This window comes from Melospiza georgiana, chromosome 8 (genome assembly GCF_028018845.1).
Source record: "Melospiza georgiana isolate bMelGeo1 chromosome 8, bMelGeo1.pri, whole genome shotgun sequence".
NCBI classification, from domain to species: Eukaryota; Metazoa; Chordata; class Aves; order Passeriformes; family Passerellidae; genus Melospiza; species Melospiza georgiana.
The window spans coordinates 35,076,004-35,103,877 of record NC_080437.1 but is presented as its reverse complement, the minus strand read 5'-3'; the positions used below and the strand labels follow the sequence as shown (position 1 = coordinate 35,103,877).

The 27,874-nt window shown below is 42.3% G+C and overlaps 2 protein-coding genes across 3 annotated transcripts in view; one reads left to right on the top strand and one right to left on the bottom strand.

The window, feature by feature from the left end:
* INSYN2A (inhibitory synaptic factor 2A) overlaps positions 1–8,490 on the top strand; it is a 40,947-nt gene extending 32,457 nt beyond the window's left edge. The window contains exon 4 of the mRNA XM_058028593.1: positions 5,518–8,490. Within this exon, the coding sequence (XP_057884576.1) occupies positions 5,518–5,701 (184 nt within the window). The 3' untranslated portion in view covers positions 5,702–8,490. The remainder of the gene's footprint in view (positions 1–5,517) is intronic.
* DOCK1 (dedicator of cytokinesis 1) overlaps positions 1–27,874 on the bottom strand; it is a 279,185-nt gene that overhangs the window by 177,524 nt on the left and 73,787 nt on the right. For both annotated transcript variants that reach the window (XM_058028591.1, XM_058028592.1), the window contains exons 24-27: positions 22,557–22,627; positions 20,845–20,951; positions 14,134–14,261; positions 12,563–12,658 (exon numbers count right to left, since the gene is read on the bottom strand). In XM_058028591.1, coding sequence (XP_057884574.1) covers positions 12,563–12,658; positions 14,134–14,261; positions 20,845–20,951; positions 22,557–22,627 — 402 coding nt within the window. The remainder of the gene's footprint in view (positions 1–12,562; positions 12,659–14,133; positions 14,262–20,844; positions 20,952–22,556; positions 22,628–27,874) is intronic.

Genomic DNA, 27,874 nt, shown 5'->3' with positions numbered 1-27,874 from the left:
TTTTACAAGGAAATTTCAGCTGCTGGAGGGAAACTTCTGGGAGCTGAAATCCCAATTTCTGACTTGGAAAGAAAACAAATCCACACTCCACTTCTGTGGGGAAAAAAAAAATCATTCAAAGCTGTCTCAACCATTAATTTGGCTACTTTTTACTCCTTTATTGATTTATGCTGCTGTGCTTTTACTTTATATTAATTTAAGGTGGACTCTCACTCCCCAGCAGAAAATATATTATTTAGAATCTATAAAATGCAATTCAGTGCAAGAGGTCAAACAGGTTAAAACATGGGGATAAAAGTTAATCAGGCAGCACAGAGCCCCCATGGAAGAAATTCACTTTTAAAGGTTAGATACTTAAATATTAATTATTCAAATTAACAAATGTGGCAATAAAAAAGTGAGCATAAGGCATCAATCCCTAGGATAGCAACAGTGTAAGAAAATCAGGTGGCTCAATGCTGAGAATAGCAATTTTCATCACCTTTTTATTTCCTACCCACATTAATTAATTTACATTTTCTCATCTTATCTCTGGACTATAAGACGAAAAATGGATCTCAAAGGCTCCTGAATGCTGGCAGTGCTTTGGATCCCAGGCTGGGCTGATTTTTGGGCTGAAATTTAGCAGAGATTGCTGGGAAGTGCATTAAGCTCATTTTGATGTGATGAGTGCTTCTCTGGATCCTGTTTTTTTCAGGATGTGAAGCACTAATGCTGTGTCACCCAATTAATGGCACCCACAGGGTGGAATTCTGTCATTCCTGCTTCACCTCCCCATGGTCCATCTGCTCTGAGAGCCTGGAGGATGTGAGGGGAAATTCAGGTGTCACCTGAGGGGCTCAGCTGGAGGGAAAGGAAGGAAGGAAGGAAGGAGGATTTCCCTGGAGGCAGAAGGAGGAAAAAGCTGCTCAGAACCTGAGCAGGCTCCAGCCCTGGAGGTGTCAAGGGACAAGTGGAGGATGGACATGGAGCTGCTGGGATGAGCCCAGAGCAGCTCCAGGATGATCAAGGATGGAGCAGCTCTGCTGTGGGGAAAGGTTGGGAGAATTGGGATTGTTCAGCCTGGATTAGAAGCTTTGGGGTGACCTCAGTGTCCCTTCCAGTACCTCAAGGATACAGATAGAGAGACCACAAGAGTCTGAAGGGACAGGAGCCAGGGAATGCTCCAAGTGTTAGAGGGCAGGGATGGGATTTTGGGATGGAATTGTTCCCTGTGAGGGTGGGAGGCCCTGGCACAGGTGCCCAGAGCAGCTGTGGCCACCCCTGGATCCCTGGCAGTGCCCAAGGCCAGGCTGGACACTGGGAGCACCTGGGACAGTGGGAGGTGTCCCTGCCCAAGGGCTTGGAATGGGATGAGCTTTAAGGTCCCTTCCAACCCAAACCATTCTGTGATCCCATGATTCTCTGAAATGCCTCAGCAGCTCCATCCTGAACCCAGATTTCTCTGATTCAGCAATTCTCCAGTAACCAACAGATCATGAGCAGCTAAAACCTGAAAATGATCCATGACAACAACGTGTGACTGTGCTAGAAAATGAGAAAACCCATCCATATCTCAGAGCTTGTTGCTCCAAACCCTCCCACAGTCCATATGTTAAATCCCAATGGTTCTCACTCCTCAAATTCTGCTCTCAATCCCTCATAGCTCAACTAAATTAGAAAAGGTTCTCTGCTGCCTGCATGCAAATGTAAACTCATTAATATATACTGTCAAACACAGAAAGCCAAAAAGAGAAAATTCATCTCCCTGAAGGGGCTCCAGGAGAGCTGGAGAAAGACTTGGGACAAGGGATGGAGGGACAGGACACAAAGAATGGCACCCAGTGCCACAGGGCAGGACTGGGTGGGATACTGGGAAAAAATCCTTCCCCGTGAGGGTGGTGCCAAAATAAAATCATCCAAGGGCTGCTAGTTGATTTTATTTGGCCCAATTTTCCTGGGAAAGACAGCACTGATGTACCGGCAACTGCCCTAAAATGGGAAGTTTTGGTTGCAAACCTTGTAAGTCTATAGTGATTCTGGGGAGAAAACACAGAAATATTTATCACAAACAGAATTTTACTGCTTGTTGATAAAAACAGCCCCTCTGTTTGGAGGAAGAATTTGGGATAGCATTAAAGATGGAAAAACTCTGAATCAGTGCTCCAAATTTAACAATCTTTAACAACATGGAGGGAAGTGAAGCTTTAGGATGTCCTGACCAGGTGTCAGGCCAAGGTTTGTGTTATTAAATAATATTTAAAATTCATCTCTTGTTTCTGTAGGGCTTGTTCAGAGTTGTCAGTCCATTGAAAATATGATTCTATTATTAAAGAAAAAAATGCTTCTGAAGCAAATAATTCCCATCTCCGTGTGTCATGCCAAGAGAACAGGAGAGTCCTGGATAATTAAATTAATGGAGTTATTATGGGCAGGCTTAAGGGACAAAATGCAAGTTTGAAAGTGAAAAGAGGCACATGGCAGGAGGATATTTCAGGAAAAGGTCATTTGGAGAGAGGACACCTGGAGATGCTGAGGGGACAGAAATAGCACTGAGCAAAACAGGATTGGCAGAGCTGTGACAGGTGACACAATCAAGCTCAGGAACACAGCTCAATAACAAAAATATCTGAAAGTCCTACAAATATGGAATATTTGCTGAATTTAATCCCTGGAAGTGGCCAAGGCAAGGCTGGACAGGGTTTGGAGCAACCTGGGATAGTGGAAGGTTGGAACTGGATGATCCTGAAGGTCCTTTCCAACCCAAACCTTTCTGGGAATCTATCATTGATCATGATTAGCAGTATTTCATATGATTGATACAAAATTAAAGAGTAAAAATAAAGTCAGCTGTAGATAACATAGATATGTGCTTTTTTTTTTTTTTTTTTTTAAACAGGTCTTTGTCTTATTTCTGCAGCAGAAAAATTAAAGCCTAAGTTTGCATTCAAATAATTTGCCTGATGGAGCAATCCCATTAAAACACTTCCAATGCTGGATAAATTGATGCTGATAGACCCCAATCAATTATTCTGCAAAATTTACAGTTCTAAATGCTGAAATAACACAAATGTTTTCTCTTCAGCCTCTTTATACCCTTCAGAAGCAAAATATTTCCCTTGGATGTGAAGAGCTGAAAGCTGATCTGTGCTGCAGCAGCAATAACATGGGGCTTGTCAGATGGACCAGAACTAAGATGCTTTTTTTTTTCCTCTTGAGGTCTATCTTTAATAGAAATTGATTATATAAAAAATTACTCTCTTCAGCAAGGGGGTTTTATAACAATTTCTTTTTTTTACAGCAATTTTCAGCAGCTCTTAAGAGCCTCCCTGCAAGAATCATGTTTGAAAGGAGTAAAAATGAACTCTGGCAATGCCAGAGCTGAAAGGCCTTTTTATTTTTTCCCTAAAAATACTTGATACTGAGGAAAAAAAAAAAAAAAAACAAAACCAGATACAACACATGCTAAATGTTGCACTTTAAATGAGATTTTAGGGAGCTCTTAGAGAAGCATCTCCCACATTCCAAGATTTTCTCTGTCTCACTGACAGAATTCCTGTGCTGGGACATTCCCAATGAGCTGATATCCACATCTCACCACTAAATTCATGCTGAACTTCTCTAACCAAGTGTTTTTTTGCCAACCACACAGAACATGTTAGCAGTAAAGATAACACTGTTTTTCCATTCACAAGGAGGGATATTAAGCAGTAGGCTTGGAATGTGACTCTGCACCAATACAGCTGCCTCCTGAAAATTCACCATTCTGTACTTCCAGCATTGAGCTGAAATTTTTTAAAATTATCTTTGATTTGAAATGGCTAAATGGCTTTTTATTCATTATAAACACAGCAATGGGTAAAATACTCTATTTGAATTCTTACCTAATGTATTTCTTTTCTCTGCTATTGAAGTTCACCCAAATCACTGAAACGGCAAAACTTTTGCTAAAAATGGATTTACACTCAAACCAAACACCAAATTAGGCACAGTCAAACGTAAAAAGACCTCACACCTTTCCAGCACCCCTTTCTGGGGCTCCACCAGAGTTCTTCCAGTCAGAATCACCAGCTCTTAAAAAAAAAAAGCACAAAATTCTCCTTACCCTTCTCTCAGCATCTCTGATTCCCAAGAGGGAAATAAACCCCACCTAAATCAGCAGATGGCATTTGATGACATTCTCTGCTCAGTTTACAAAGCCTGTGGCAGGTGAAGTCCACCCACATCTCCCCCTGGAAATCTTGGAGGTCTTCTCCAACCCTAATGATTCTGTTGGAGAATTCCCTGGAAATGGCTGCAGGTGTTCTGTGCCGTGTCCCTGCTCTCCTTAAATCAGCCAGGGCTTCAATTTCAGTTTACAGTAATCTCTTTATGGATGAGACCTGGGGAAGCACATCTCACTTCTCCAGTGGTTCACTCCAAACAAGCAATGGCAGAAATACCTCAGAAAACATATTTAGTCCTAATTAAAAGTGAGCTCAAGCTCAGGAATGATAACTCCATATTTAGGTAACAATAAAAGCAGCCAGTGCAAATCCCAAGACAGCTCAGCAGTGGAGGGGGACAAGGAAGAAATAATTTAATCCAGGTGTTTAAATTCCCAAAATTTCACCCTTTTAAATTCATCCTCTGATATCCAGAGGGTCCACTGCAACAGGAATCCTTCAAAGGTCCTTCCAGCCCCAAATATTCTACACAGGACAGGAACAGCCTCAGTGCAGAGCGTGGCCAGAGGCTGCTGCACAAACCCAACCAAAACCACCCAAAGTTCTGGGTAGTTCTGAGGGCCAAAATTCAGTTCCCACCATTAGACAGGACTCTTGCTCCATTTTATGCTGTGGTTCCTTTGGTTTATAAAGTGGTCTCAAAATGCTCTGCAGCACAAAGCTCAAATAAGGGCTGGAATTTCATCTCAATTGTGGTTTCTTAATTGCTCGAAGGATTTTGTAGCAACAGTGTCTGGAATTCAGGACAGGGATTTTACAGCTTCTGTCTGTTTTCTGAAGGCAAGGATGCACTATAAAGGAGAACTGCTTTTTAATTGATCTATTTATTCCTCACATGTATATGAGTCTATAAATACAACAGGAACTTGATGAAATTAATCTTTCCCATGGTAAAAGTGGAAAGGGAGAGCTGAGGTAAAGAATTTCTGGGACAGCCTCCTTGCTTTTGGCCAAGCTCTCAGCTTTCCCCAAAGAACAAGGATGCAGGTGCCTGCCTGCCACCCTGACCTCCCAGAAGGGAGAACTGAGCCTGGACGCCCTCAAAAATCATTTCTCCACCAAAAAAAACAGTTGGATTTCTCATGTTCAGTCACTTCTCAGCACCTCCACCATAATCCTCAAGACCCTCCTTAACCCTCCTGAACAATCCCATTCCTATTTTTCCCTGTAATATGCCCCTTTTTGAACTTCTCCTTTCCATTTTCATGCAAGAAGTATTTATTGACTTCCATAAACTAAGCACTTAGACATTGAGTTAATTAATTTTTTCTATCATCATAATTAATGAGTGCTTTTCTCTTCCCATTTCTAGCGTGGAATTGGATTTTAAACAGCAAGAAGATAAACTACAGCCAGTTTTGAGAAAACTTCATCCTATTGAGGAAACTCAGGTTGCACCTTTGCCTTATTCTCAGGAGAGCTACTCCTCGACTCCCAAGCAAAAATCCAAAACTGAATCCAAAAAGCATGGAAGATGGAAACTCTGGTTCCTTTAACCCAAGTCCATGACGTGTGGAGTTCAAGGCCTTCTTTGACAAATATTTGGAGTTGTATCCATCGTCTCTGATGGGATTTGGTGGAAGGAGCAGCGTCCTGGCCAGGGGCAGCGTCCAGTTCTCACCGCGCGTACCAAAAAGGCCTTTGTAGCGACGGACTCTGCCCAGCAGCACGGGCCTGGGAACCCCCTGCCCACTTCTACTCGCAGTTTGCCAGTGTGGGATGTAAAACCTGAGTGGAAACTTGGACAAAGACGGGAAGTAAAACTGTTCCCCTCCCCTCCTCAGATCCGAAAGCGCGGCGCTCCGACCCGTTAAGCATAGGCCGGCATCCTGCTCCCCCAGGAATGGTGGAGGCCTTTTGGGGTCTGGGTTGTTGTCTCTGCACAGCAACGAGGGGGAAAATCAGCAGCAAGCCTTATGTTTGCAGTGGTGTTGAGTTTTACAGCTCCATGTTGATCGGGGAGTGCAGTTTTCAGCACAGAATTCCTGGACAAAGCACAATTTTTCCCGCGGCCCACAGCCGCGCCAATCTCCGAGACGTGACTGTGGTGTATTCTCTGCCTTCATGCGATGTAGACTCCAACCAAGCTCTCACATTTCAACCTCATCTCTGGTTTAGCTGTGTCCTCACCACCAGAAGAACCACTCTGCTGCTCAGCCCCAGCAGGGGAGCGGCCAGAAACCTCCCAAAAATCAGGCCCAGTCTTTAAGCACCTCCAGCTCACAGGGTCCAGGCCATGGACAACCCCTCAGTGTCACCTCGGAAAGGTCTCAACCACACAGGAACAAAACCCAACCCCAAAACAGACCCATCCCAGGCCGGATTGTTGGCCTTTGCCATGGGTTAGTATTTTTTTCTAACAGTCTTTGGAAAAACCTCTCCACTGCTGCAGAAGGCACCAGGAGATGTCCAGGCTGCAGCACTGCTTGGAAGGAGCTGAAATTGGAAATGCTATTTATTTATTTATTAAGCTGCTCAGATGGGTTTCCCAGCTTATTATAATTTATATCTCAATCTATTAATTGTACTCAGTAATTGAAACACTTAGGAGAGAAATGTGAATCAGATTTTTCCTAATTTGATTTGGGTTTTTTTGAAATGGCACTAAAAATTTTGCTCTGACTTATAAACTGCAACTCTTCCTTTAAGTATTTGCTACTGCCATTAAACTTGCATCTAAAATGACAACTAGTGGAAAAATTCCTCATGCTAGAAGTGGCCAGGGAGTGGGAATCATGTCTTTTGTTTTGGTTTGGGATTTTTCCTTAAGGATTTCAGATAAATTGAGTGTCATGTGACAAACTGGGTTTGAAATTGCTTCCCCTGTAGCAGCAGGAAGGTACAAATTTTTCAGCCTTTAGGTGAAAGGACTGTGATCATTAATTTGCACAGACTAAAAATTTGGGGAAGTGTTTTTCACTTTTTCTCCTCTTAGCTCAGCATCCAGTTTACTCCTGAGAGGAAACTGGAGGAAAATAACCTAATTTTTTTCCCTTCAAAGAGCAAGAAAAGCAAATTAAAATGGGAAAGGAAATGCAGAAGATGCCTCTGGCCAGCTCAATATTTGCAGTAAACCTTCAAGAGGGCTATGAGTTCTTGCACAGAAGCAAATCCTGAAATCCTCTGGTGGGAGTTGAAGGATTAGGAAGGTGATCCTGTACACAAGGAAGTGCCATTGTTTCATGTGGAAAAAACCCCATATTTCATGTATTTTATATTGTTTTTAACTAAAATATAGAACTGTTTACAAGACAGCCCACACAACATGGCTAAGAAACCCAAATATTTCCAAATTAAAAAATACTTTTTTTTTTTTAAAGCAGAAAGGAATCTCAAAAATGGGCAGAAAAAGAAAAATACAGCAGTATTCATTATTAAAAAAACATTAATACCTAATGCACTCCTCCATGCTAACAGGCCTAGTGTTTGGGGCTTTTTAAGGAAATTAAACCAAGCATCTCTCCATGGCAATCAATTCCCAAATCCTCAGTGCCACCCCTCAGTAGCTTTGTGTGTGCAGGGACCCTGAGTGATCCAGAGCTCCTGGAATCAGGGGAAAAGAGGGAGGAAACTCCAGCTGGAGAAACAAAGAGCTCAAAGGGAAAGTTCTCACGGCGTGTTCTGTACATGTCCAGGCTATTTTCTTAAGAAGTTGCAAATTTTTAATTTTTTACATTTTTTTAAACCTGGGGAAAGCTGACATTACCATAGAGTCTTGCTTCCAACTGACATCTCGTGTTCTCTGGTACCCTCCGATGTACTTTGTAATAAAATGTTTTTGCAAGTGTGTAAAATGTATCATAATTGTATTGCCTTTAGAATCACTCAGGCTCAGGTTAGATAGACACCAAGAGAAAAAAAACAAACCTAATTCTTTAGAGCTTTTAGTTCAATGTGACAGAGCTATTTTCACCCTCATGTAGATGATCTTGGAGGTTCTAATGAGGAAAATGCATTTTTATTTTCAGTGTGGCTTTGCTGGATTCACTGGCAGTCCCCTGCACTTCATACACTGATTTTCTAGCTGCACTTCTCCCATCTCCTGCTTCAAAATACTTTTTAGCCAATAAATACTGCAGTGATTTTATATCCCTTGCTCTTTGCTGAGTCCTTATAATTTCCACACAGCAACAGCTGCATTCTTAGCTTTAGAACTAGGAGGAAAACACTATTCCTGTGAGTAGCACTTGGTTTCTTAAAGATGAAAAACAAAAATAACTGTAAAAAAACTTTTAAAAAAACAGGATAAAGTGAAAAAAAACCTGATTAAAACTGGAAAATCCTACCATGGGTACAAAGTGTTTGCTTTTTCTTGCCTAAAATGCAAAACCACTGTCCATGCCTTTGATTTCACTCAATGTTTTAAAGCTTAAATCACTTATTCCAGTCAAATAGAGTAAATTTTCATGAACTTCCCAACCAAGTCAGCTGTTAGATTACACCAGGACCTGTGTATTATCACACATTATATATTGCTGCTGGAATTGAGCTGGAATTGAACCAGATTGCCACTAAAAATCCAACTGCACCAACACCATTTTGGCTGGGAGAACGAAAGGGACATGCATGAAGATTTTTAATATTCTATAAAAGCCATCTGTGGTTCATTAAAATAACTGGAGTGCTACAAATGTGTCCATTTGATTAGGTGAGTGCAGCTCCTTGCCATAAATGTTGGTAGGGAATGCAACAGGGATGGTCTGACAACACAAAAAAAGTTCAGTATTAGTGATGGAATAAAATCATGGCCACCATCAGTTTCGGTGAAATTACCTTGCAGTATGTAATTTCAAATGATTTTGAAAGAGAAGAAAACGTGGGACTCAATAAAGGAAAGTATTTTTACATGGAAGAAGTCTGGTGAAGCAAATTATGTTTTCTCCCAATTTTGGAACAGGAAGATAATTCACACCCAGATTCAACTCCTGAATAACAACCTGCAGCCCCAGAAGCCTCCTGTGACCATCAATAACTGATTTCAGGCTTGCACCTGTATTTTACATGCTTCTGGAGAGGCCTGCAGCCTGGAAGTGCTGAGAGATGGACAGTGCACCACGGTGAATGATTGACTGATTGATTATCCAGAGCTCCCCCATCAGTGCCACTCTGCTCTACATCTCCTCGTGTCAGGTGCCACCTGCACCCCACAGAGATTCCCCTCTCAATCTCCTTCCAGAAACCTCAGACAGAGTTCACAAATTCCCTTTTTCTCCTTCTGATGGCTCCTGCATCATTTCTGTTCTAGTTTCACCTCATCCCCATCCCAGAGCACAGAGGGGAAAGCAGCAAAGTGGAGAAGGTTCCACTCATCAGCAACACCACAAATCCTGCCCAGTGCTCCCCCCTCACACACCCCAACACCCAAAATAACCCATTTTCCCTGCTCACAGCACTGACTTTGTTCCCCATACACCTTTAGATGCCTTCCACTCTCCTTATGGACACACTTTTGGAAGTTAACACCACAGGAACATGGAATGGTTTGGGTTGGAAGTGACCTTAGACACCATCTCATTCCAACCCAATCTTACTCTAAGCCAGGAGATTTCCCTTCAGAAACTACAGAGCTTGGTTTCCTTTGGGAATGAGGCACATCCCAAGCTGCTGACAGGAGGAGAAGGAGCAGCCATGGACCATTCTGGAGCTGCCTCTGAGGCTGCTCTGTCCTGATTTACTGGAGCAGGCCAAGATGCTGCCTCACATGGAACCCAACGTTGTCCAAAAGCCACCAGGAAAGGAAAGAGAAGATTTAAAGCCACTCTTCCAAAGGCTCAAGGAAGTTTGCTCTATTTACTTTTTCTTCAAGCAATGTTTTCTTCAGTAAGAAAGGTTTTGTGGTTTTTTTCCAGGTGATTTCTCCCTGGGCCAGGAGCAGCAGCAGCTCAAGGCAGGAGTAAACTTAACCTAAACCAGGCAGTTTGGAGCAGCTCAGCACCCTCAGGCTGCATCCTGTACTAATAATACAACCATCATATAAAATAAATATTAATAATATTAGAATCTTCTGCTCAGAAAATGGATCAAGTAAAAACCACCAGTGAGACTTGCAGAGGGAAAAACAGACCAATGAGGATTACAAATGCTTTTGCTAACACAATTATTGTCAAACCAGATTTTAAACTTATCATTTATACTTCATTTTACTTAATATCTGGTTCTTCTCCTTGCAACTGGTCTCTTATTTCAAGGTAATTCTCTTTTGAAGTTAGGACAAAATTTGCCTTTGATTTTATCGAGGAACTCATATTTAAGGAGGAAAAAAGCCAAAGGGGACTATTGGAGAACCCTTCCAGTTCAATGCTGCAGAAAAGGCTCATCCTGTAATTAAAACTTCTCACTTGAGCACTTAAATCCTTGACATTCCTCCACTGCTCATAAACTGCATTATGCAACATCAGGTTTTGGATAGAGATGGTGTCACTGAGTGTTTTTCCAGGGAGAAAACATGCCAGCTTTAGGACACCAGCACAGTTATATTTATAAAATAAAAAATTGGTTATGTCCTGTATCTTACTTCTTTTAAAGAAATTATCATTACTTTAACTCTGTCAGATATTTTAAACTCCTTCCTTCCAGTCATCCTGTATGGTTAATTCTCTACTACAGGTAAAACTAAAAAAAAGAAAGCCACTGCATCATTTCAACCCAAATCTGATGTAAGAGAGGTCAAGCTGTGCTTCCAAATTATTATTATTAATAATAATTTTACTGCTCCTACTTTGCTGACACCACAAAAATGAGTTGTGGCTGGTTATTTAACAGGGGAATCTCCTCAGCAAGGGCTGCATTGTAAGGTAGGAGTAAGTACTCATTAAAAACACCCTGAAATCTCAGTGTTCATTAGCTGATCATGGAGGCTGTGCTGAGGAACTGCAGGCAGTGCTCAGGAGCACAATGCAGATCTTTAATATCACTGCTCTGAGTTCAAACACACACACACAGCTTTTCAAATCTCCTCTGCTAACTGCAAAAGGCATAATTAACGTTTTTAAATATCACCTGCACCACCTTCATCAAAACAATAATTAACTCTCATTCAGCCTGAATCTGAGGAAGTTAAAATAACACCCAAGTCTGACTTCCTTGCACTGCTCATGCCAGCACTGGAATATTCTGTAGGAATGTGCAGCTTGGAACCATTTCCCCACAGAGGTTGTGGATTCCCATCCCTGAAGTGTCCAAAGCCAGGCTGGACAGGGCTTGGAGCAGCCTGGGATGGTGAAATTGTCCCTGTCCCTGGAATAAAATGAGGTTTAAGGTCCTTCCAACCCAAACCATCCTGGGATTCTGTGACTTCTTGCTCCAGCAATGATCTGGAGATCCCTTATCCCTTCCTTACAGCAAAACCCCAAGTGATACAAGTAGGAGACCAAAACTGTCTTTGGATGATGCACCAAAGACAAAATGAAATTGAAGCAGGTTTATCAACATGAGCACCCCCAAATGCCAAGGAAGAAGTGCTGAAGACACAGAGCCCTGTGTGTAAAAGTCAAATATCACTGTGTGCCATCACAGGGAGAATTTCAACTGGGAAGGAAAGAGGAGATCAAAAAACCAAATTGCTGATGGACTCGTCTATCTGACTACCAATTAACCCCATGGTAAGAAATCAGTGCATTGAGCCAGACTGACCCAAATTGATGCAGAACTGAGGGACAAGTGCTCAGACACAGCACAGACCTGGCTCACTTCAACCACTTCCCTGGAGAGATCAGCTGCCAGCTGCAGCCAGCTAAAAGAATACAAGAGAAAGGCAAACACACAGAGAGGCTCCCAAAAACACCCAGAGAGACCCCCAAAACCACGCTCAGATCTATCCCCATCTCAGATATCAACAAGCCTCACTATTTTTTTCATTATTTAGTCCAATATTCATTAATTAACAGTGGAAAAATTCAAGCGTAAGGCTTTAAAATCACAATGTTAAGTCAATAGGCTTGCTTGCATCAGTCCTTCCTCTAAACATAATTTTAGGCTCTGCTCTTCAGTCATTTGAACACTCACCTTGGTTATCTCAATTTAAGTCAGAAAGACAAGTAAATGCTTGTAAAGCAGTAACAACAGCCAAGTCTCATTTCCACACTTCTCAGCTGGCTAATTACCAATACTACATCATTGTGGTGCACACAGATATCAATCCTGGCTAATCACCTGCTCACAGAGATTTTTCAAGCTTTTTTTTTTTCTTTTTTTTTGCTCTTCCCCTGTGCCAAGCACAGCAAAATTACCAGGCAGTGCTTTGCAGCTTCCTGAGCAAGCAGAGAGAGGAGGTTTTGATTGCTTTGGGTCACCTGGGATTGCAATCCTATTACAGGCAGGTTCAGGGAGATGTGACAGAGGTGTTTGAGTTTACTCACAATGAGCTCTGAGTCCCGGCCCATGGAAATCACAGTTCTGTTCACTGTCCTCAGCAGGTTCTCCATGATGATCTGCACATGGCGCTGTGTGGGGCCCTGAGGACAAGGAATAAATCACTGATAGCCTCAAACACCAGACAGCAGCACAACTGAACCATTTGTGCTGCCTTTCACCCCACCTGTCTGCTGGAAATTCAGTAAAACATCACTTGCTGTTGATCACAAGGAGGGAAGGGCTTTGACAAAGTCTTATTTTGGTAATACGTGTTTCTGATAAATTAAAATGTGCTGTTACAAGGCCAATGGAAATGAAGCCTATTACCCATTAATTTTCTTCCCCCAAGTCATTCTTCCAGCATCAAACCCCCACAGGCATTACCAGACCCAGGGTGGGGAGGCTGTTCTGCAACAGCTCAATTAAAAGGAAGAGAAAAGCAAAGCCAAACTTTCATTAAGGAACTGCCAATTTCAGTCAATATTAGAAGCAACCTACCACTACTTTTGAAAGAGTTCAAATGAAATATTTATTCCATGAAGCTTTTAAGGACATATCCAGAAATCTCACATGGAGTGATGGGCAATAAAGAAAGCCAAAAGCACCACAAGGTGAAAGAAACAGATGAGCTTTGTTCCCATCTTTTACTTTATGGATGAAAAATAGATTTGCATATTTGAAGGACAGTCCACCACCAGCACAAAGTCACCCAGGAGCTGGTCCTGCTGCCAGGATCAGCCTGGGAGAGGGTGGAGCTGCAGGTGAGGCCCCACCATGGAGAGAAAAGCAGCCAACAAAGAGAGACAGGAGCATCCAAGCTGCCAGAAACAAATTCCTCCTGTAAAACAACCCCTTCTCTGAAGCAGCCACACAGAGCTACTCCCAAAAACAAACAAAAACAGAGCAAAACCTAAAAAAACCCCAATTAAATAAGATGCCAGAGAGGATGTGAGTAGCTGACCCCTGAGGTCCTTTCCAGCTGAATTAGTGTATGATTCTACACAGCACTGAAGGTTCAGGCAGCAGCAGCAGCACAAATTTCAGGAGAGCATCAAATCACTGCAGCTCTCTGGCAAAGCACCAATATTTGTATGTTTGTTGAGGTCAAGTGAAAGCAAAAAAGAGACTATTATGCAAAATAAAGGGATATTACACATGCTGCACGTCTGGGAACCGTGTCAGCAACAACACAACTCAAATGCACATTTCCAAAAATGTCCATGGGAGAAAAGAAAAAGCACCAAAACACAACATTTTCCACCTGGAAAAGGCCAGGCACAGTAAATGAGGAAGGTTTAACTCCTAAGGACATTTATTTCTTCACTATCTAACCAGAAAAGCTGCACTGGATGTCCCTCAGAAACAACAAGTGCTGTGCTGGATGTGACATGTGAGATGCCACAAAACAAACACATCCTCATCCTCATCACTGGAGAACTGAGAGTTAGAAAAGGCTGGTTAGGAGGAGGTTAAAAAAAAAAAAAGACCCTAAAGCTTCACGAGTTACCTGCTTAATTCACTTTACTAAAACAATTTCTGTGAAGTGTTACTCATCACAGAGGCAGCCCACACTCACCACGTCTTTCTTGTAGAGCACTTCCAGGATGTTACTCAGCAACTGGCAGCAAGCCTCCAAATCTTCTTGTCTCTCCAAGTGATACTTGAGCTGGTCTGTCATTGTTGGCAGCAAGATTTCCCTGCAGTCTGCACACAAAACACGAGGTTACAAACACAGCTTTCAGGGCCTCCAGGCTGATGTGCTTCAGTGCTTACATAAGACACAAAAAAATCGGGAAAAATAAATTATCTTCCAGCTTTTCAACCAAAGCCTCACCTCACCTTAAAAACTTCTGCCTCTGAACTGCTCCAACCTTTGACCACTTGCTGCAATTAAAAAAATAAAAATTCCCCTTCCTTGCTTACTACTCAGACTGTTCCTACATGGAGGGAATGACCAAGTCAAAATTAATTACTAATTATCCATATAAATGTCAGCCCAGTGAACAGCCTGGTTCTGCAGATCTGCCCCAGAGATGCTCTGGCATCACAGCCTTGTGCCTCTGCATTTGGGAAACTTCAGATGTGTTGCTCCCTGGATTTTGGACTAGAAAAGGAAACAGCAGATGAAGCAAAACCCCACAGGGCAGAGGGGCAATGTGAACTGTCCCCAAATGCAGGGGAGGGCAGGAACCCCAAAGCCCAGCTGCTGAGCACTCCAGGAAAGCACAGAACATGTCTTTGCAGAGCCTGTGAGGTGAATCAGTCTTTAATAACTTAAAAGGGCCCTAATTAGAGGGCTGAAATGTTCCAGAGCCCTGCTGAGCCCCACTGGCAGGGGGGGGGCAAAGATCAGTTTAATATCTGAGTCACTCTGAGTCCCACTGCGGGGCTGGAGCTGCTCTGGTCAATGGGGGAGGCAGCCAAGCTGCATTTCTGAGAAAGGGAAAAGTGATTATCTGTCCCAGTGCTTGTCTGCAATGACACAACCAGCACAGAACACTCTGTTCCCTTGGGTGGGGCTGACAGAGCTCCTCAGCTCCCACCTGGGGCTGCTGAGAACATGGGGGGAAGCAAAAAGGGCTGGGAACTCCACAAAACCATCCCAAGGGTGAGCAGGAGCAGCTGAGGGGGCTCACTCAGGAGAAAAGGAGGCTCAGGGGATCCTGTGGCTCTGCACAGCTCCTGCCAGGAGGGGATGTTGAGTGAAGGACATAGGGAATGGCTGCCAGTGCCAGGGGGCAGGGATGGACGGGATACTGGGCAGGGATGGACGGGATATTGGGCAGGAATTGCTCCCTGTGAGGGTGTAAGCCCCTGGCACAGCGTGCCCAGAGCAGAGCAGTGCCCAAGGCCAGGCTGGAGCACCTGGGACACTGGAAGGTGTCCTTGCCAGTGGAATGGGATGACTTTAAGATCCCTTCCAAACCATTCCATGGCTCTGTGATGTTCCAACCAACCCAGTGCTGTGGTGACATCCCTCAAATAAAGATGAGATTTTTCAGTGCATCTTTGCTAGGAACTGCTTTGAAGAGAGCTGCTGCACTCTGCATTGATTACCTGGGAGCTCAGAGGAGGAAAGGTGAACCCTCATCACCCTGCCTGCCACAAACACCCCCAGCCCTGATTAATGGCAACCTTCATGGTCCAGAACATCAGACCCTGCTCCCAAGCTGCACAGTGATCACAGACAATGGTGATTCCACATCTGTTCTAGAGCACAGTCCAGCCCGTGGTGATTTAATAAGAGAGAAACAAATATTCATCTGTAGCAGGAATTACCAATTAGCAGCACCCAAGGAAAGCCTTCAATGAACACAGGTGAATACACACCATAAATTTGTGTCAATAAAAACATTTCATTTCCTGGGACACTGATAAATCCATTTATTTTGTGGTTCATTTAGTTCATGTGGCCAAAACAATTTAACCTGTGCTCAGTAACTTTGTTTCCACCCCGCAGCCTGTGAGCTGAGTCATAACTGAACCATAAGAACTCTTATAAATGCTGGGTGTTGTCTACTAAAATTCAACAGGCTCCAATTCCTCATGGAAAAATCCCTGGGTTTTCTCTTTGGAACTCCAGCAGCTCCACAGCTCACTTGGCAATCAGCTGGAAGTCACTTGGAAAACAAAGCAACAGCAAATCCAAACAGCTCCATAGGACAAAACAAATCAGACAAATCACTGTTTACATAAACCAAAACCTTGATGCTTGCAAGGACAGGACACTTCATTTAATTCCCAACCATGAGCACTGAAAATATCCACTAAATTATTATTAAACTTTTCCTCACTCAGGGAAAAATTATATTTATACCTTTTTGTTTAATATTTAAGTAGTGGAGTGAAAATTATATATATAATTATTTACATTATATATATATAATTATATTATTATGTTTTTATATGTAGGTAGGGATAAATGCTATTTATATATTCATTTCTTCTGGAAAAGTATATATATTCATTTACAATTCAATACATTCAAAGTATTTATATATTCATTTACTTCTACTTTACTATATGGAAATATTACTTATTTATATAATTACCACATGTTCCTATTTGTATTCATAAATATGAATAAATTTTAAAACTACATTATAAACTACTATATTACTACCAAACCACTACTATTTTAGCTATTATATTACATCTTTTTTTTTTTTAAGATACACAAACCCCACCACCAGTCTCCATTCTGATGCAAGGTCCCAAACTCTCCAGATTCCCCAGTGAATCATCCAACACTCAACAACATCACTAAAATGCTTCAGCAAACTGATTCACACACTCCCCTCTCACCCCCAAATCCTTCAAGCTTCACAAATTCATGTATTTTGAATTTTAATTCCCCTGGAGACACAAATAAACCTTCTGGACCTCTCCAAGCACAGAATTAGAACCTTTTTTCTCCACCAGAAACAGGCTGATGAAATTTTCTGTGCATTTGCCAGCCTTCCCTAAGTCCACAATCCTGCAGTGCATATTGCTTTTAGAAAAGAAAATGTCATTTCTGCAACAGGATCCAGGATTAGGTGACAGCTTATATGGAAGTATTCCCTATCAGTTTAAAATTCCTCAATCAGTGAGAAGCAGGAAGGGCAGCCAAGAACATTTTAGTAATGAACTCCAACCCCCAGAGAGAGGGACAGGAAAATCTGAATTTGTGAATTTGAATGTTTATGAAACTTCAGAGAATGATCACGATGAAGAATTACAGTGAGAAGATCAGGGGGATGGAGCCCCTCTCCTGTTTAACAAGGCCTGGATGTGGCACTGGATGCCAGGGTTCAGTTGAGGGGTTGGGGCTTGGCTGGACTCAATGATCATGAAGGTCTCTCTCCCAACCTGGTTATTCTGGGAATTCCTGTGAGGAAAGGCTGGGAAATCTGGGGCTGTTCACCTGGAGAAGCTCCAGGGAGAGCTCAAAGACCTTCCAGGGCCTGAAGGGGCTCCAGGAGAGCTGCAGAGGGACTGGGGACAGGGATGGAGGGACAGGACACAGGGAATGGCTCCCAGTGCCAGAGGGCAGGGCTGGATGGGAGATGGGGAATTGGGAATTCCCAGAGCAGCTGTGGCTGCCCCTGGATCCCTGGCAGTGCCCAAGGCCAGGCTGGAGCCACTGGGACAGCAGGATGTGTCCCTGCCATGGCACTGGATGGGATTTAAGGTCCCTCCCAACCCAACCCAGTCTGGATTCTGTGACACCAATGCCAAGAGCAGCTTTTACAGCCACACTTTGTTTACTGAATAAGAACCCCCAGACATCCTTGGGAACCCCAGAGTGGTTTGGGTCAGTGCAGGTGCATCCCAGCCCCACCAAGGCTGCTGGATTTAGGACATTCCTAACAGGCAGTGACAGGAAAACCCAGCTGAGGAGCCTCCTGATAAGATCTCAGAGCCATTAAGCAGCAGAGATCTGTCAGCAAACCTGCCCTGGGCTCTGATTAATCACCCTCCCATTAACACAGATCCATTTAAATTTCTCAGCAGCTCAATAATGTTGCACCATTCCCTGCACCCTGAAGGGCTGAGCTTGGGAGTCAGGTTTAAAAAACAAACCAGCCACACACAATTCCCACCTCTCCCTCTGAAAATGGAACTGCTTCAATGAGGGAGGGCAAACATTAATATGGGAAATGCACCACAGGAGTGTGTCTTACACTCTGGTTCTTGTTTTAGCTGAGTTATCTCCATTTCTTCCTCCCAAGGAGAGAAAAGGATGATCCCTGATGTTACTGACTTCTGCCCCAAAGTCCAGCCAACAGAGAAGAGAAAATTATTATACAGAGAGCTGAGAATGAATGAAGCAAATGAGTAACACTGATCAGAGCACAGCTCTAGCCAGGAAACATTAAATTATTCTTGAGGACACCATTTTACCCAGGCCCCAACACCAGCAACTCCACTTGCATTCCTCCTTTCACTTCTTGAAAATCCAGCACTTCAGGGCTGAATAATTTCAAATCATTTCAGAAGTGAAGATAAAGTCTGGACTTGCTGTTTGTACCAAATCTCCACACATGGTGACACAGGTGGTGAACTGTTTTTCAGAGATTTTAAGAGTGGTGTAAAACCACCACAATGCCAATCCACCAAGATTTTTTAAACTGGAACCAGCAAAATTTGTTTTATCAGCACTCAACAGTCTCAGCTTTTGTGATCTGAGAGCAGAATCCTCCCAAATCTCCTTTCCCACTGAAGCAGTGCCTATTTGCTCCCTCATTACCTTCCCTGACAGCACACAAACACTTTGTTTGGGTCAGTTTAACCTGCAGCCAGCCTGAAAAAGAATCAAGTGCTTCACCTCAAAGGAGGAAATCTGTAGGACAAGTGCCTGAGCTTATCTTTCACTGGCCCATTAATGGGAAAGCAGAAAATAACAAGGCATGGATGAACAGCACCCTCTGAAAGGTTTCTGCTTCCCTTCAGCCAGGGAACAGCTCCAGGGCACACAGGACATCCCAAAGCTCCATTTCCCCCACACAACTTCACTGAGCACAAAAGCTGAATTGATGATTTTTGATAAACCCCAACACAAAGTTACAACAGAGTCCAAAAACCTGGGTGCTTTGTGCCCTTTGAAAATAACAAATACCAAGGTCTTTTTGTAATTTTGCACTTTCGTAATTGAGACTGCAGGTAACAAATGGTAAAGAAGTGATTTTCCTCATGCCCAAGGTCAGGCTGGATGGGATTGGAGCAGCCTGGGATAGTGGAAAGTGCCTGTGAGAACTGGAAAAACAGAAACTCCCACAGACACTGGAGGGTTTGATCTGCAGCCTTGGATTGATGTAAAAATACAATACACAGATATTAAGTAGAAAAACCATAAACTCCTATTTCTACAGTTGTAAGTAAGAATCTGCCTGAAGTGAGTGAGAAACTGCACTGATGAGATGGTGAAGGTTTATAATGCAGGGGTGGGGCTGTATGGAACGAGCTGAGAGTTCAGAAGTTAGAACAGAAGCAGATGTGTGCCTGTGAGACAGAAGCCCATTGGACAAAAGCATCCTCAGTGCAGCAGAAGTGAGTAAAGGTGATGGGTCAGAAAAGCAAAATAAACCCTGTGGCAGCTGTCCATGGGGTTAGAAAGTTCTAGATTGCCTTGTAACAAAGAACTTGTGACTGCTCTGAGCTATGGCCGAATGCTTGCTCCTCTGAAATCTCAGGGACTCTGAGACTGATGTTTGTCTGAGCAGTAAATCGTTCTTGGCCTGAAAATTGTCCCATTTCTTGCTGGAGTTCTGGATGCTGAGAATTTTAAGTTTTCTGTGCTGCCAGGCACTGATCCCCAAGAGAGCACTGCATTGACCTGGGGGCATGGAGAAGCCTCCAAAATGGAATGATGGAACTGAGACTGTGGGTGTGGAGTTTGAATAGAAGTGTGTAATGTCACATGGTGGAAAACTTAAGAGTTTAAGGGTTTAGAATATAGCAGCATATATGGGGGAAGATGGAGGTTTTAGGGCAGAGGCTTGTCCTTCTTCTTCACCTTCTTCTCCATGGGTTTGGGTGGTATTTTGTAATTGGGCAGAAAAGTCCACATTGTGGACTCAGAGTCATTTAGTTATTGGGCTAAAAGTGAAAATAATCTAGGTGTCATTTCTTAATTGGATAGTTTAGCCTTAAAAGTCCTTGTAACAAGAGACAGTTGGCCATTTTGTGCCTTGTTAGTGAAATACTGCAGAACTCACTGCGGTGAGGCTGTAACATTGATAAGAAACAATGAACACCTGAGTCTGAACCTGAACTGTCCTCTCAAGTGCCTTCAATCCCAGCCTCCACAGAGGAGGAAAAAGCAAGCTCAAAACCAGCAATCCCTCCATTATTAGTGGTGACAATGACAGGTGCCCACCAAGCCAAGGGCAGCACGGGCTTTAAAGGTCTCTTCCTACCCTAACCAGGCTTGGGTTTGGATTTTCCACCTTGTCCTTCCAATGGAACAGACTTAACGTGTCCCAGGCTGCACAGGGATGGCACGAGGGCCCAGGGACATCAGGAGGGCCCAGGCAGGGGACAGGGACATCAGGAGGGCCCAGGGACAGCAGGAGGGCCCAGGCAGGGCACAGGGACATCAGGAGGGCCCAGGGACAGCAGGAGGGCCCAGGCAGGGCACAGGGACATCAGGAGGGCCCAGGGAGGGCACAGGGACGGCAGGAGGGCCCAGGGACATCAGGAGGGCCCAGGCAGGGCCCAGGGATGGCAGGAGGGCCCAGGGACAGCAGGAGGGCCCAGGCAGGGCACAGGGACAGGGCCCAGGGCTGGGCTGGTGCCTGCTCACCGTGCTGGGTGAAGAGGTCGCTGTGCACGATCTCGATGAGGCAGTAGAGCTTCTGGATGGTCAGGCGGCTCACGGGCACGTTGAGGATGAACTCGGTGAAGAGCTTGCTGCACACACACAGGGAAAGCAAAAACACATCAAACAAAAGCAAAACCCCACTAAATAATCCATCAAAAAACCCGTTAAAACCCATGGAAAAAACAGCAGGACACAATCCATAAAGAACCTGACACGCAACTTCCGGCTCTTGGATGAGCAGACTCAATTTTTTTGAGATATTAAAAAAAAAAAAAAAATCAGAGAATCATGCATAGTTTTCAATAAATTTCTTTCGTTTTTAATGTCATTTCCCCCCCCTCCCTTTTACCTCAGTTTTAGACTTTTTGTTCATGTTTCATTTAAGGTTTTAGGTTTCAAGTTTTCCTGTGCTTCACATTAATCAGCATGTTCGTGATTATGCCAAAAAAAAAGGTGATAATTGACATTGTAAGCTACCAACAAAAAATAATTAATAATTTAAAACCTCCAGAAATTGACATTTTAGGAAAAGTTACCATCACACTCATCAGCTGAGCTCCCACCTAATGTTGACAAGACTCTTCAATAATTTTCCATCCCCTCCTAAAATCTTGGGTTCTTTGCTTTTCCTATTGAGACTTAAGTCAACCTCAGTTTAGATACTGCCAGTGTTTAATTGCAATTTTGATTGGTAATACTATAGGAAAAATGTCATATCTGAGGTAAAACAGGCCAAGTCCTGCATTTTCCTTTCTCTTTTCCCAGGAATTTTGCTGTCACATATCAAAATTATTATTTAGTCCAGAAGCTCTACAAATCTGGATTTGCTAAGTCCAGGGAAGTGTAGATGTAAAACAATTCACAGTTCCCAGGCAAGCAGAAGGAAAATGCCAGGTTCCTCAGGCCACTGGAACGTTAGACTAAGATTATATTTATTTATTTTATCCCTACTTTATCTCTTTTCCTCCTCCTGACACAAGACCATAAAAATAAAGCTACACAAAATTTAAAAGGGTTTGTGCAGTAAAATCAGATTTAAAATGGTTTTTTTCAGTTTGTAACAACACCATAAAAAATAAAATTGTATTTTTCTCTTTAAGCTAAAAGTTCTGCTGAAATAACAGTTTTTATTTGGCTTTTCCATTTTTTTTTCCTTAAATATCCTGTCATTGTCCTTTTTATTTACTAACAACACTGCCATGTTTATGAGCTACTGAGACATCGATCCAGCAACTGAATCACTGAATTATTTATTATTTTATTATTTACATGAAACTTATACATCAAAGAGTGAAGCATCACAGTCCAGCTTAAGACTTTTGATGGCAGCTGCCTGATTAATAACTCTTGCTCATGGTTTGTACTGCAAAGTTTGTCAGGTATTTGTTACACATTATTTTTAAAAAACAGGCTCTTTGTGTAACCCTTAAAAATACCTGCAAGGGACAAAAAAAAAATGCAATAAAATCAAAGTGATAAAACTTCTCAGGTGATCTATATTTCACTGTCTCAGTATTTATTTCTATATTTTCATATATTTTTGTGTCTTTATACATAGTAGTAACATGTAAAAATGAAATATATCGTGTATGTTTTTATGCTTATATATATGTACATTTTATATATTTGTGTATATTTTATATATATCTTTACAAACTAAAATTAGCACTCCACATTTAATTAACTCTACTCACCTGAGTTCCTTTGGATCAAACACCAATTTCACATCATTGACAATTGCTGGCAAGTATTTCAGTGCTGCACCCTAAAAAAAACCACCAAAAAACCCAAATTAACAAAATTAAAGAGTTTAAAGGTGATGCAAAGATTGCAAGAAGAGAATCGCCCATGAGGAGGTGGCTTTGGTTTTACCATTTTCTGTGACACCTCAGCTGAAACTCAGCGAAAATTAAACTTTCCAACTGATTTAAAATAAGACAGAGGCATGAAATGTTCATAAACTGGGGAAACCTAGACCAAAATTAGAGATTTATAAGCTCCTTCCAACATTTTACAGAAACCTCTTGGTTCCTCTAATCCCTTTATCCCCATCTTGTGTTGAGCACTTTCTCATCCTCCTCCTCAGCCATGCTGGAGTTGTTTGGGTTTAATTTTCACTCCACTGCTTAAAAATTAAACAAAAAGCCTAATTAGCATTTTTTCCCTGCAGTAAATTCTTGGTAGCCACTCATGAAACCCTGGCTCTTCCCAATTCCCCTTGAACTCGGAGCTGCCACTGCACAGCACATGAAAGAGCTTGGAAGATACAAACAGATGTTTAATATTTTAACTGTTTGTAGGATTTTTACTCATTTTATCTTTTTCTTAGCAACAATTCATAGGTATTGCATGCACTGAGCACCAGACTAGGGAAAAACCTCAGAGTAACTGAAATATAAACCACTGAGGCTGCCAAGCTGGACCACCAACCATCCCACACCTGCTGGAAGGACTCCTGAGCTGGAACCCTGCAATTCTGCAAAGGGAGCAGTGAGGGATGAGGGCTCTACGACCAGTCAGGAACCACAGGCAGCAATGGGGGTTTATTTGCTGATCAGTCACATGCACAGAGCCATAAATGTTTAGTAACACATCTTAAAAAGGAGCTTGCATTTTATATCTTGAATTAAAATTTCACACCGAGCGTTAAAATTAACACTTGAATGGCTCTCATGAACTACTGTGGGGCAAAACTATTTACAACAGCCATTTACAGCTTGGAGCTGCAACAATTAGCAGTAACTGACGGTCTACTTTATGGACAAACCAATTAAAGTTTAATTCTGGAGATTTAAAGAAGATTGTGGAAGTAGATTTCCCAATTCCCCACCTCAGCTGGCTCCATTATGTGACAGGATGATCAGACCATGAGGCTGTGCAGCCCCGTGATTAAATCTGTATTTGTCCAAGCCAAAGGGCTACTAAAATAATTTTTATTGGTATTAAATCATGTAGAAGGGCAGCTCTTGCTGTAGATCTTACTCTGCTCGAGCTGCAGCTGAAGTAGATTTTGTGTGAGCAGCAGCTCCATTGCAATGCTGGTTATTCCCAGGACACTGCAATGCATAAATGAGGAATATGAAATGCAGCAGATAAAAAAACCCCCTGCTCTTGTCTTTCCATATAAGATCAGGAAAAAAAATAAGCATCTGGCTGGAGGGGGTTTTCTCCCACTTAAAGAAATTAAATCAATTACTTTTCACTCTCGATCAGCACTGGACAAAGGTTCCAATTCCTCATTTCCACAAGAAGCACACAGCAAACGAAGCCCAAAATCTTAATTCCATGGTTACACAGAGATGCCTTAACCACTGAAAACTCCAACCAGCATTAAAAAACCAGAGTAGTGAGGAGCCTCAGTGTTCATTCCAATATTTTTCTGCAGTAATTTCCCTGTGATCACACGAGCAGCACACCCAAAGCTGGCAAGATCAGTCTCGCACACGCACTCAATAATTACACACAGTTTCAAGCTGGGCTGCAATAAAAATCTGACTGCCCCAAGGGGCTTCCCTCTTTGTGCAAAATCAGTGACAAATTATTGCCACCCTTACCAAGTCACAAAATCAGTCATTTCCAGTACTACAAAGCACACAAATAAAGCAGCAAAGGGGAAGGATGAAAAGGAGTGAAAGCAGCAATGAGCCAGTGTGTGGCATAAATAATGGATATATTCCCCCTGAGCTGGACTTCCTCGTACATTCACTGTTCTGTTGGCTGTGGGGTTTTATTGGGATTTTGTTTTTTTGCCCAGGCTGTGATTCACATGGCTCAGCATGATATCAGCAAGGCCATGGCAGCCTGCAGCCAACTCAGAGATGCTGTGGCTCATCCTCTACACCCCAGCCACACAAACACACATTAATTTCCCCTCCATGAACACCACAGCTGTGTGTAAAAGGAATTATTCCACAGAAAGTATGGGAAGAACCATGAGCTGACACTCCCTCTGAGCAGGAGCTGCCAGGAGAAGCCATGGAGCTGCTCAGAGCCTCAAGGATTCCTTTAAAAACTGTGAAAAAAGGTAATTAACTGGGCCAAGAAACACAACTCACTAAGTGAAAATACGCAGGGCCAGAAAAGCCAAAGCTCTGCCTTAAATGGAATAAATGAAGCAATAATTGATGGGCACAGCTCTCTGCACAGCCAATGCAGGGGATGGCAATTCCCAGGATTTATCTTTCCATGGACTAACTGCAGCTCATTCCCTAAATCATCCCAAGCTGCTCTGGGTCTGGAGCAGGACCCTTTGAGAAATTTCAGATAAATTCATTGATGGGCTCCTAATGACCTCACAGCTAATTGTGCTCTCCTAAAGCCTCCACAAGTGGCAGCCAAATCGCCTTGGTGTGGGAGAAACAAATGCAGTGCTGGTATCAAAAGATCATTGGAGTGCAAAAACCCTTCAGATGTGGTAAAAAAGCCAGAATAAGTAAGATCAGGTGCAATGGAATTATTTCCAACAGTGATCTCTGTGAACATCAATTAATTGAACAGCTAATTGTGTTCTCCTGACCTTGTCCAGAGCTGACAGGGAAGTCACATTTGTGTGGAAGGAATCAAGTCAGTGATGGTATGAAAAGATCATATAAGGTGAAAAAATCCCTTCAAAAAGGGCAGAATAAATAAGATGAGGAGCAATGGAATTGTTCTTTCTATCAGTGTCTCCTCTGCACATCAATGATAAGTCCCCTGCACTGCCCACCCTGCTCTTTTCTCACTGACAGCTCATTTCCAGACAGGAAATGAACCAAAAATGGGAAAAGAATGGGATCTACCATGAGGAAAATTAGCACGTTGCCCAGATCTAAAAGGTCAAAGAGTTTCCAGGGCTAAAAGTTTATCATCTGAATTATTTATCCTGATTCTCCAAAAGGAATTTTTCTTGCAGTTTTTTGCTGGGTGGGTAAAACCTCAAAAACTTCACTTTGACACTTGCATATTTAAATAAGGGTAAGCTTCATTTATTTATTGGGACAGAATGTGGCCCAACGTCTAAAACAACCAGGAGGAGCTGCTTTCCATGGAAATCTCTGGTGTTTTTAATTTCTTCGCAAAATGATGAGAGGACAAGTAAAAGCCTTTTCTTTGTCTCATCAGGCAAATAAAAACACATTAAAACAAGACAGGGAAACCTTGCTAAGTACTTTAAAGTATTTCTAATATAATTGTGGATAACAGAAAAATGAGTTTTACTCATTTGGTTTTGTTTGTTACACAGTTGAGAATATGGTGAGATCTGTTAATACAGAAGTGAAATCACCTTTGTGATAAATACAGTAGGTCGCTGGTGAGTAAAAAGCAAGCAGGACAGAAAAAGAACCTTGTAAAAATGGAAAATTATCCCTTTCTTGAGTTTATAAATGGAATGATAAAAATAAGTGTCACAAAAGCTTCTCAGCAGTGGCTGTTTAAATAAAAACTAACTTAAGGTTGTCATTAGATTGACCAAATGACATTTGCAAAGTATTAAAAAAAATGTATTCTGAGCAGAACACCACAGCTTTTTTCTCTGGGGTTTAAGTTCAGCTCTTTGTAGTCCATAAAAGCAAAAAAAAAAAACTTAATTTAAAACTGTCATTTTCCAAAGCCATTTGTTTCCATCAGCACACCTCACCTCCAAATTAAGCACAAAAACCCTGTGCCAAATACATGATATTCTTCTGAACTCTTTTCTTTGACAAAGCAATAAATTTGTTTCACCTGACTCCATTTGAGGACATTATTTTAATGTTAATTTTCATCTTTTGTGCCATTCAACAAAGCACCTCCCTTCCACCCCAGCACTATCTTGATTGCCATTCCATTAAACTCATCCAAACCAGTCAGCAGCTGCATCAAACAATATCCAGGAACACCTAAATTCAATATTTGAGATTAGCCCCAGCCTAGAGCATTTATTCAGCCCACAAACTGAAGCAGTTTTTATCCCAGTTGCAAAGCAGCACCTCTGGCACTAAATTCAGTGTAAAATGCCCCATTTCAGGCTAAAACACAGCCCAAATTCAGGCTAAAAACCAGCCCTAATTCAGGCTAAAGCCAGATCAAATTCAGGGTAAAAACCAGCCCTAATTCAGGGTAAACATCAACCCTAATTCAGGCCAAAAAGCCAGCCCTAATTCAGGCTAAAACAAGTCAAATTTCAGGCTAAAAACCAGCCCAATTTCAGGCAAAAAAAGCCCAATTTCAGGCCAAAAAACAGCCCCAATTCAAGCTAAAAACCAGCCCAATTTCAGAACAAAACTGGCCCAACTCAGGGTCAAACCAGCCCAATTTCAGGCCAAAAACCAGCCCAATTTCAGGTCAAAAATCCAGCCCAACTTCAGGCTAAAAATCAGCCCAATTCAGGGTAAAACCAGCCCACAGCACAATCACAAATATATTTGGAGATTCTTCCCACACGCGTTCTAAGAGACACAAAACCTCAGCCCAAAGTTGCGTTTTGTTACTCAGCTCATCTGAAATTATGTTTATGAAGAATTCCACCTGTTGGAAGAGCCCTGCAGATTAACACAGTTTTCTCCTCAGGCACTTTATATTTCCCTGCCTTCATTTAAATACTTTTCTGTGGCTTTAGCAATAAATGTTGAATATTAAAGTACAGACTGGACACTGAGAAATGTGTTAGAAGTGAGCAGAATTCTTAAGAACCCACAGGCACGGGAGAATTCACATCAAAAAATGATCTCATCTCCCACCCCAGCTCTCTGTGGCCTCACACAGGATAATTTTACACACATAAAGTGCTCAAACCTCCTTAATTCAGATTATTCAGAGCTCCCAGCCATCCTGAACAAAAGCAGAACAGCAAATATCAGAGGGGCCCTGATGGTTTTTGGGTTTTTTTTAAGGTTGGGATTGAAAGTGTTGGAGATGATATTTTGTGTTTAGACTTGGATGTTTATTATTTTTATTTGCATTATAGTTTTACAAGTAATGAGTTCTACAGCATTCTATTAACAAGCTACAAAGTGCCTAACTATCTTTCTCTATAAGGTCTTTTAAGGTTAAA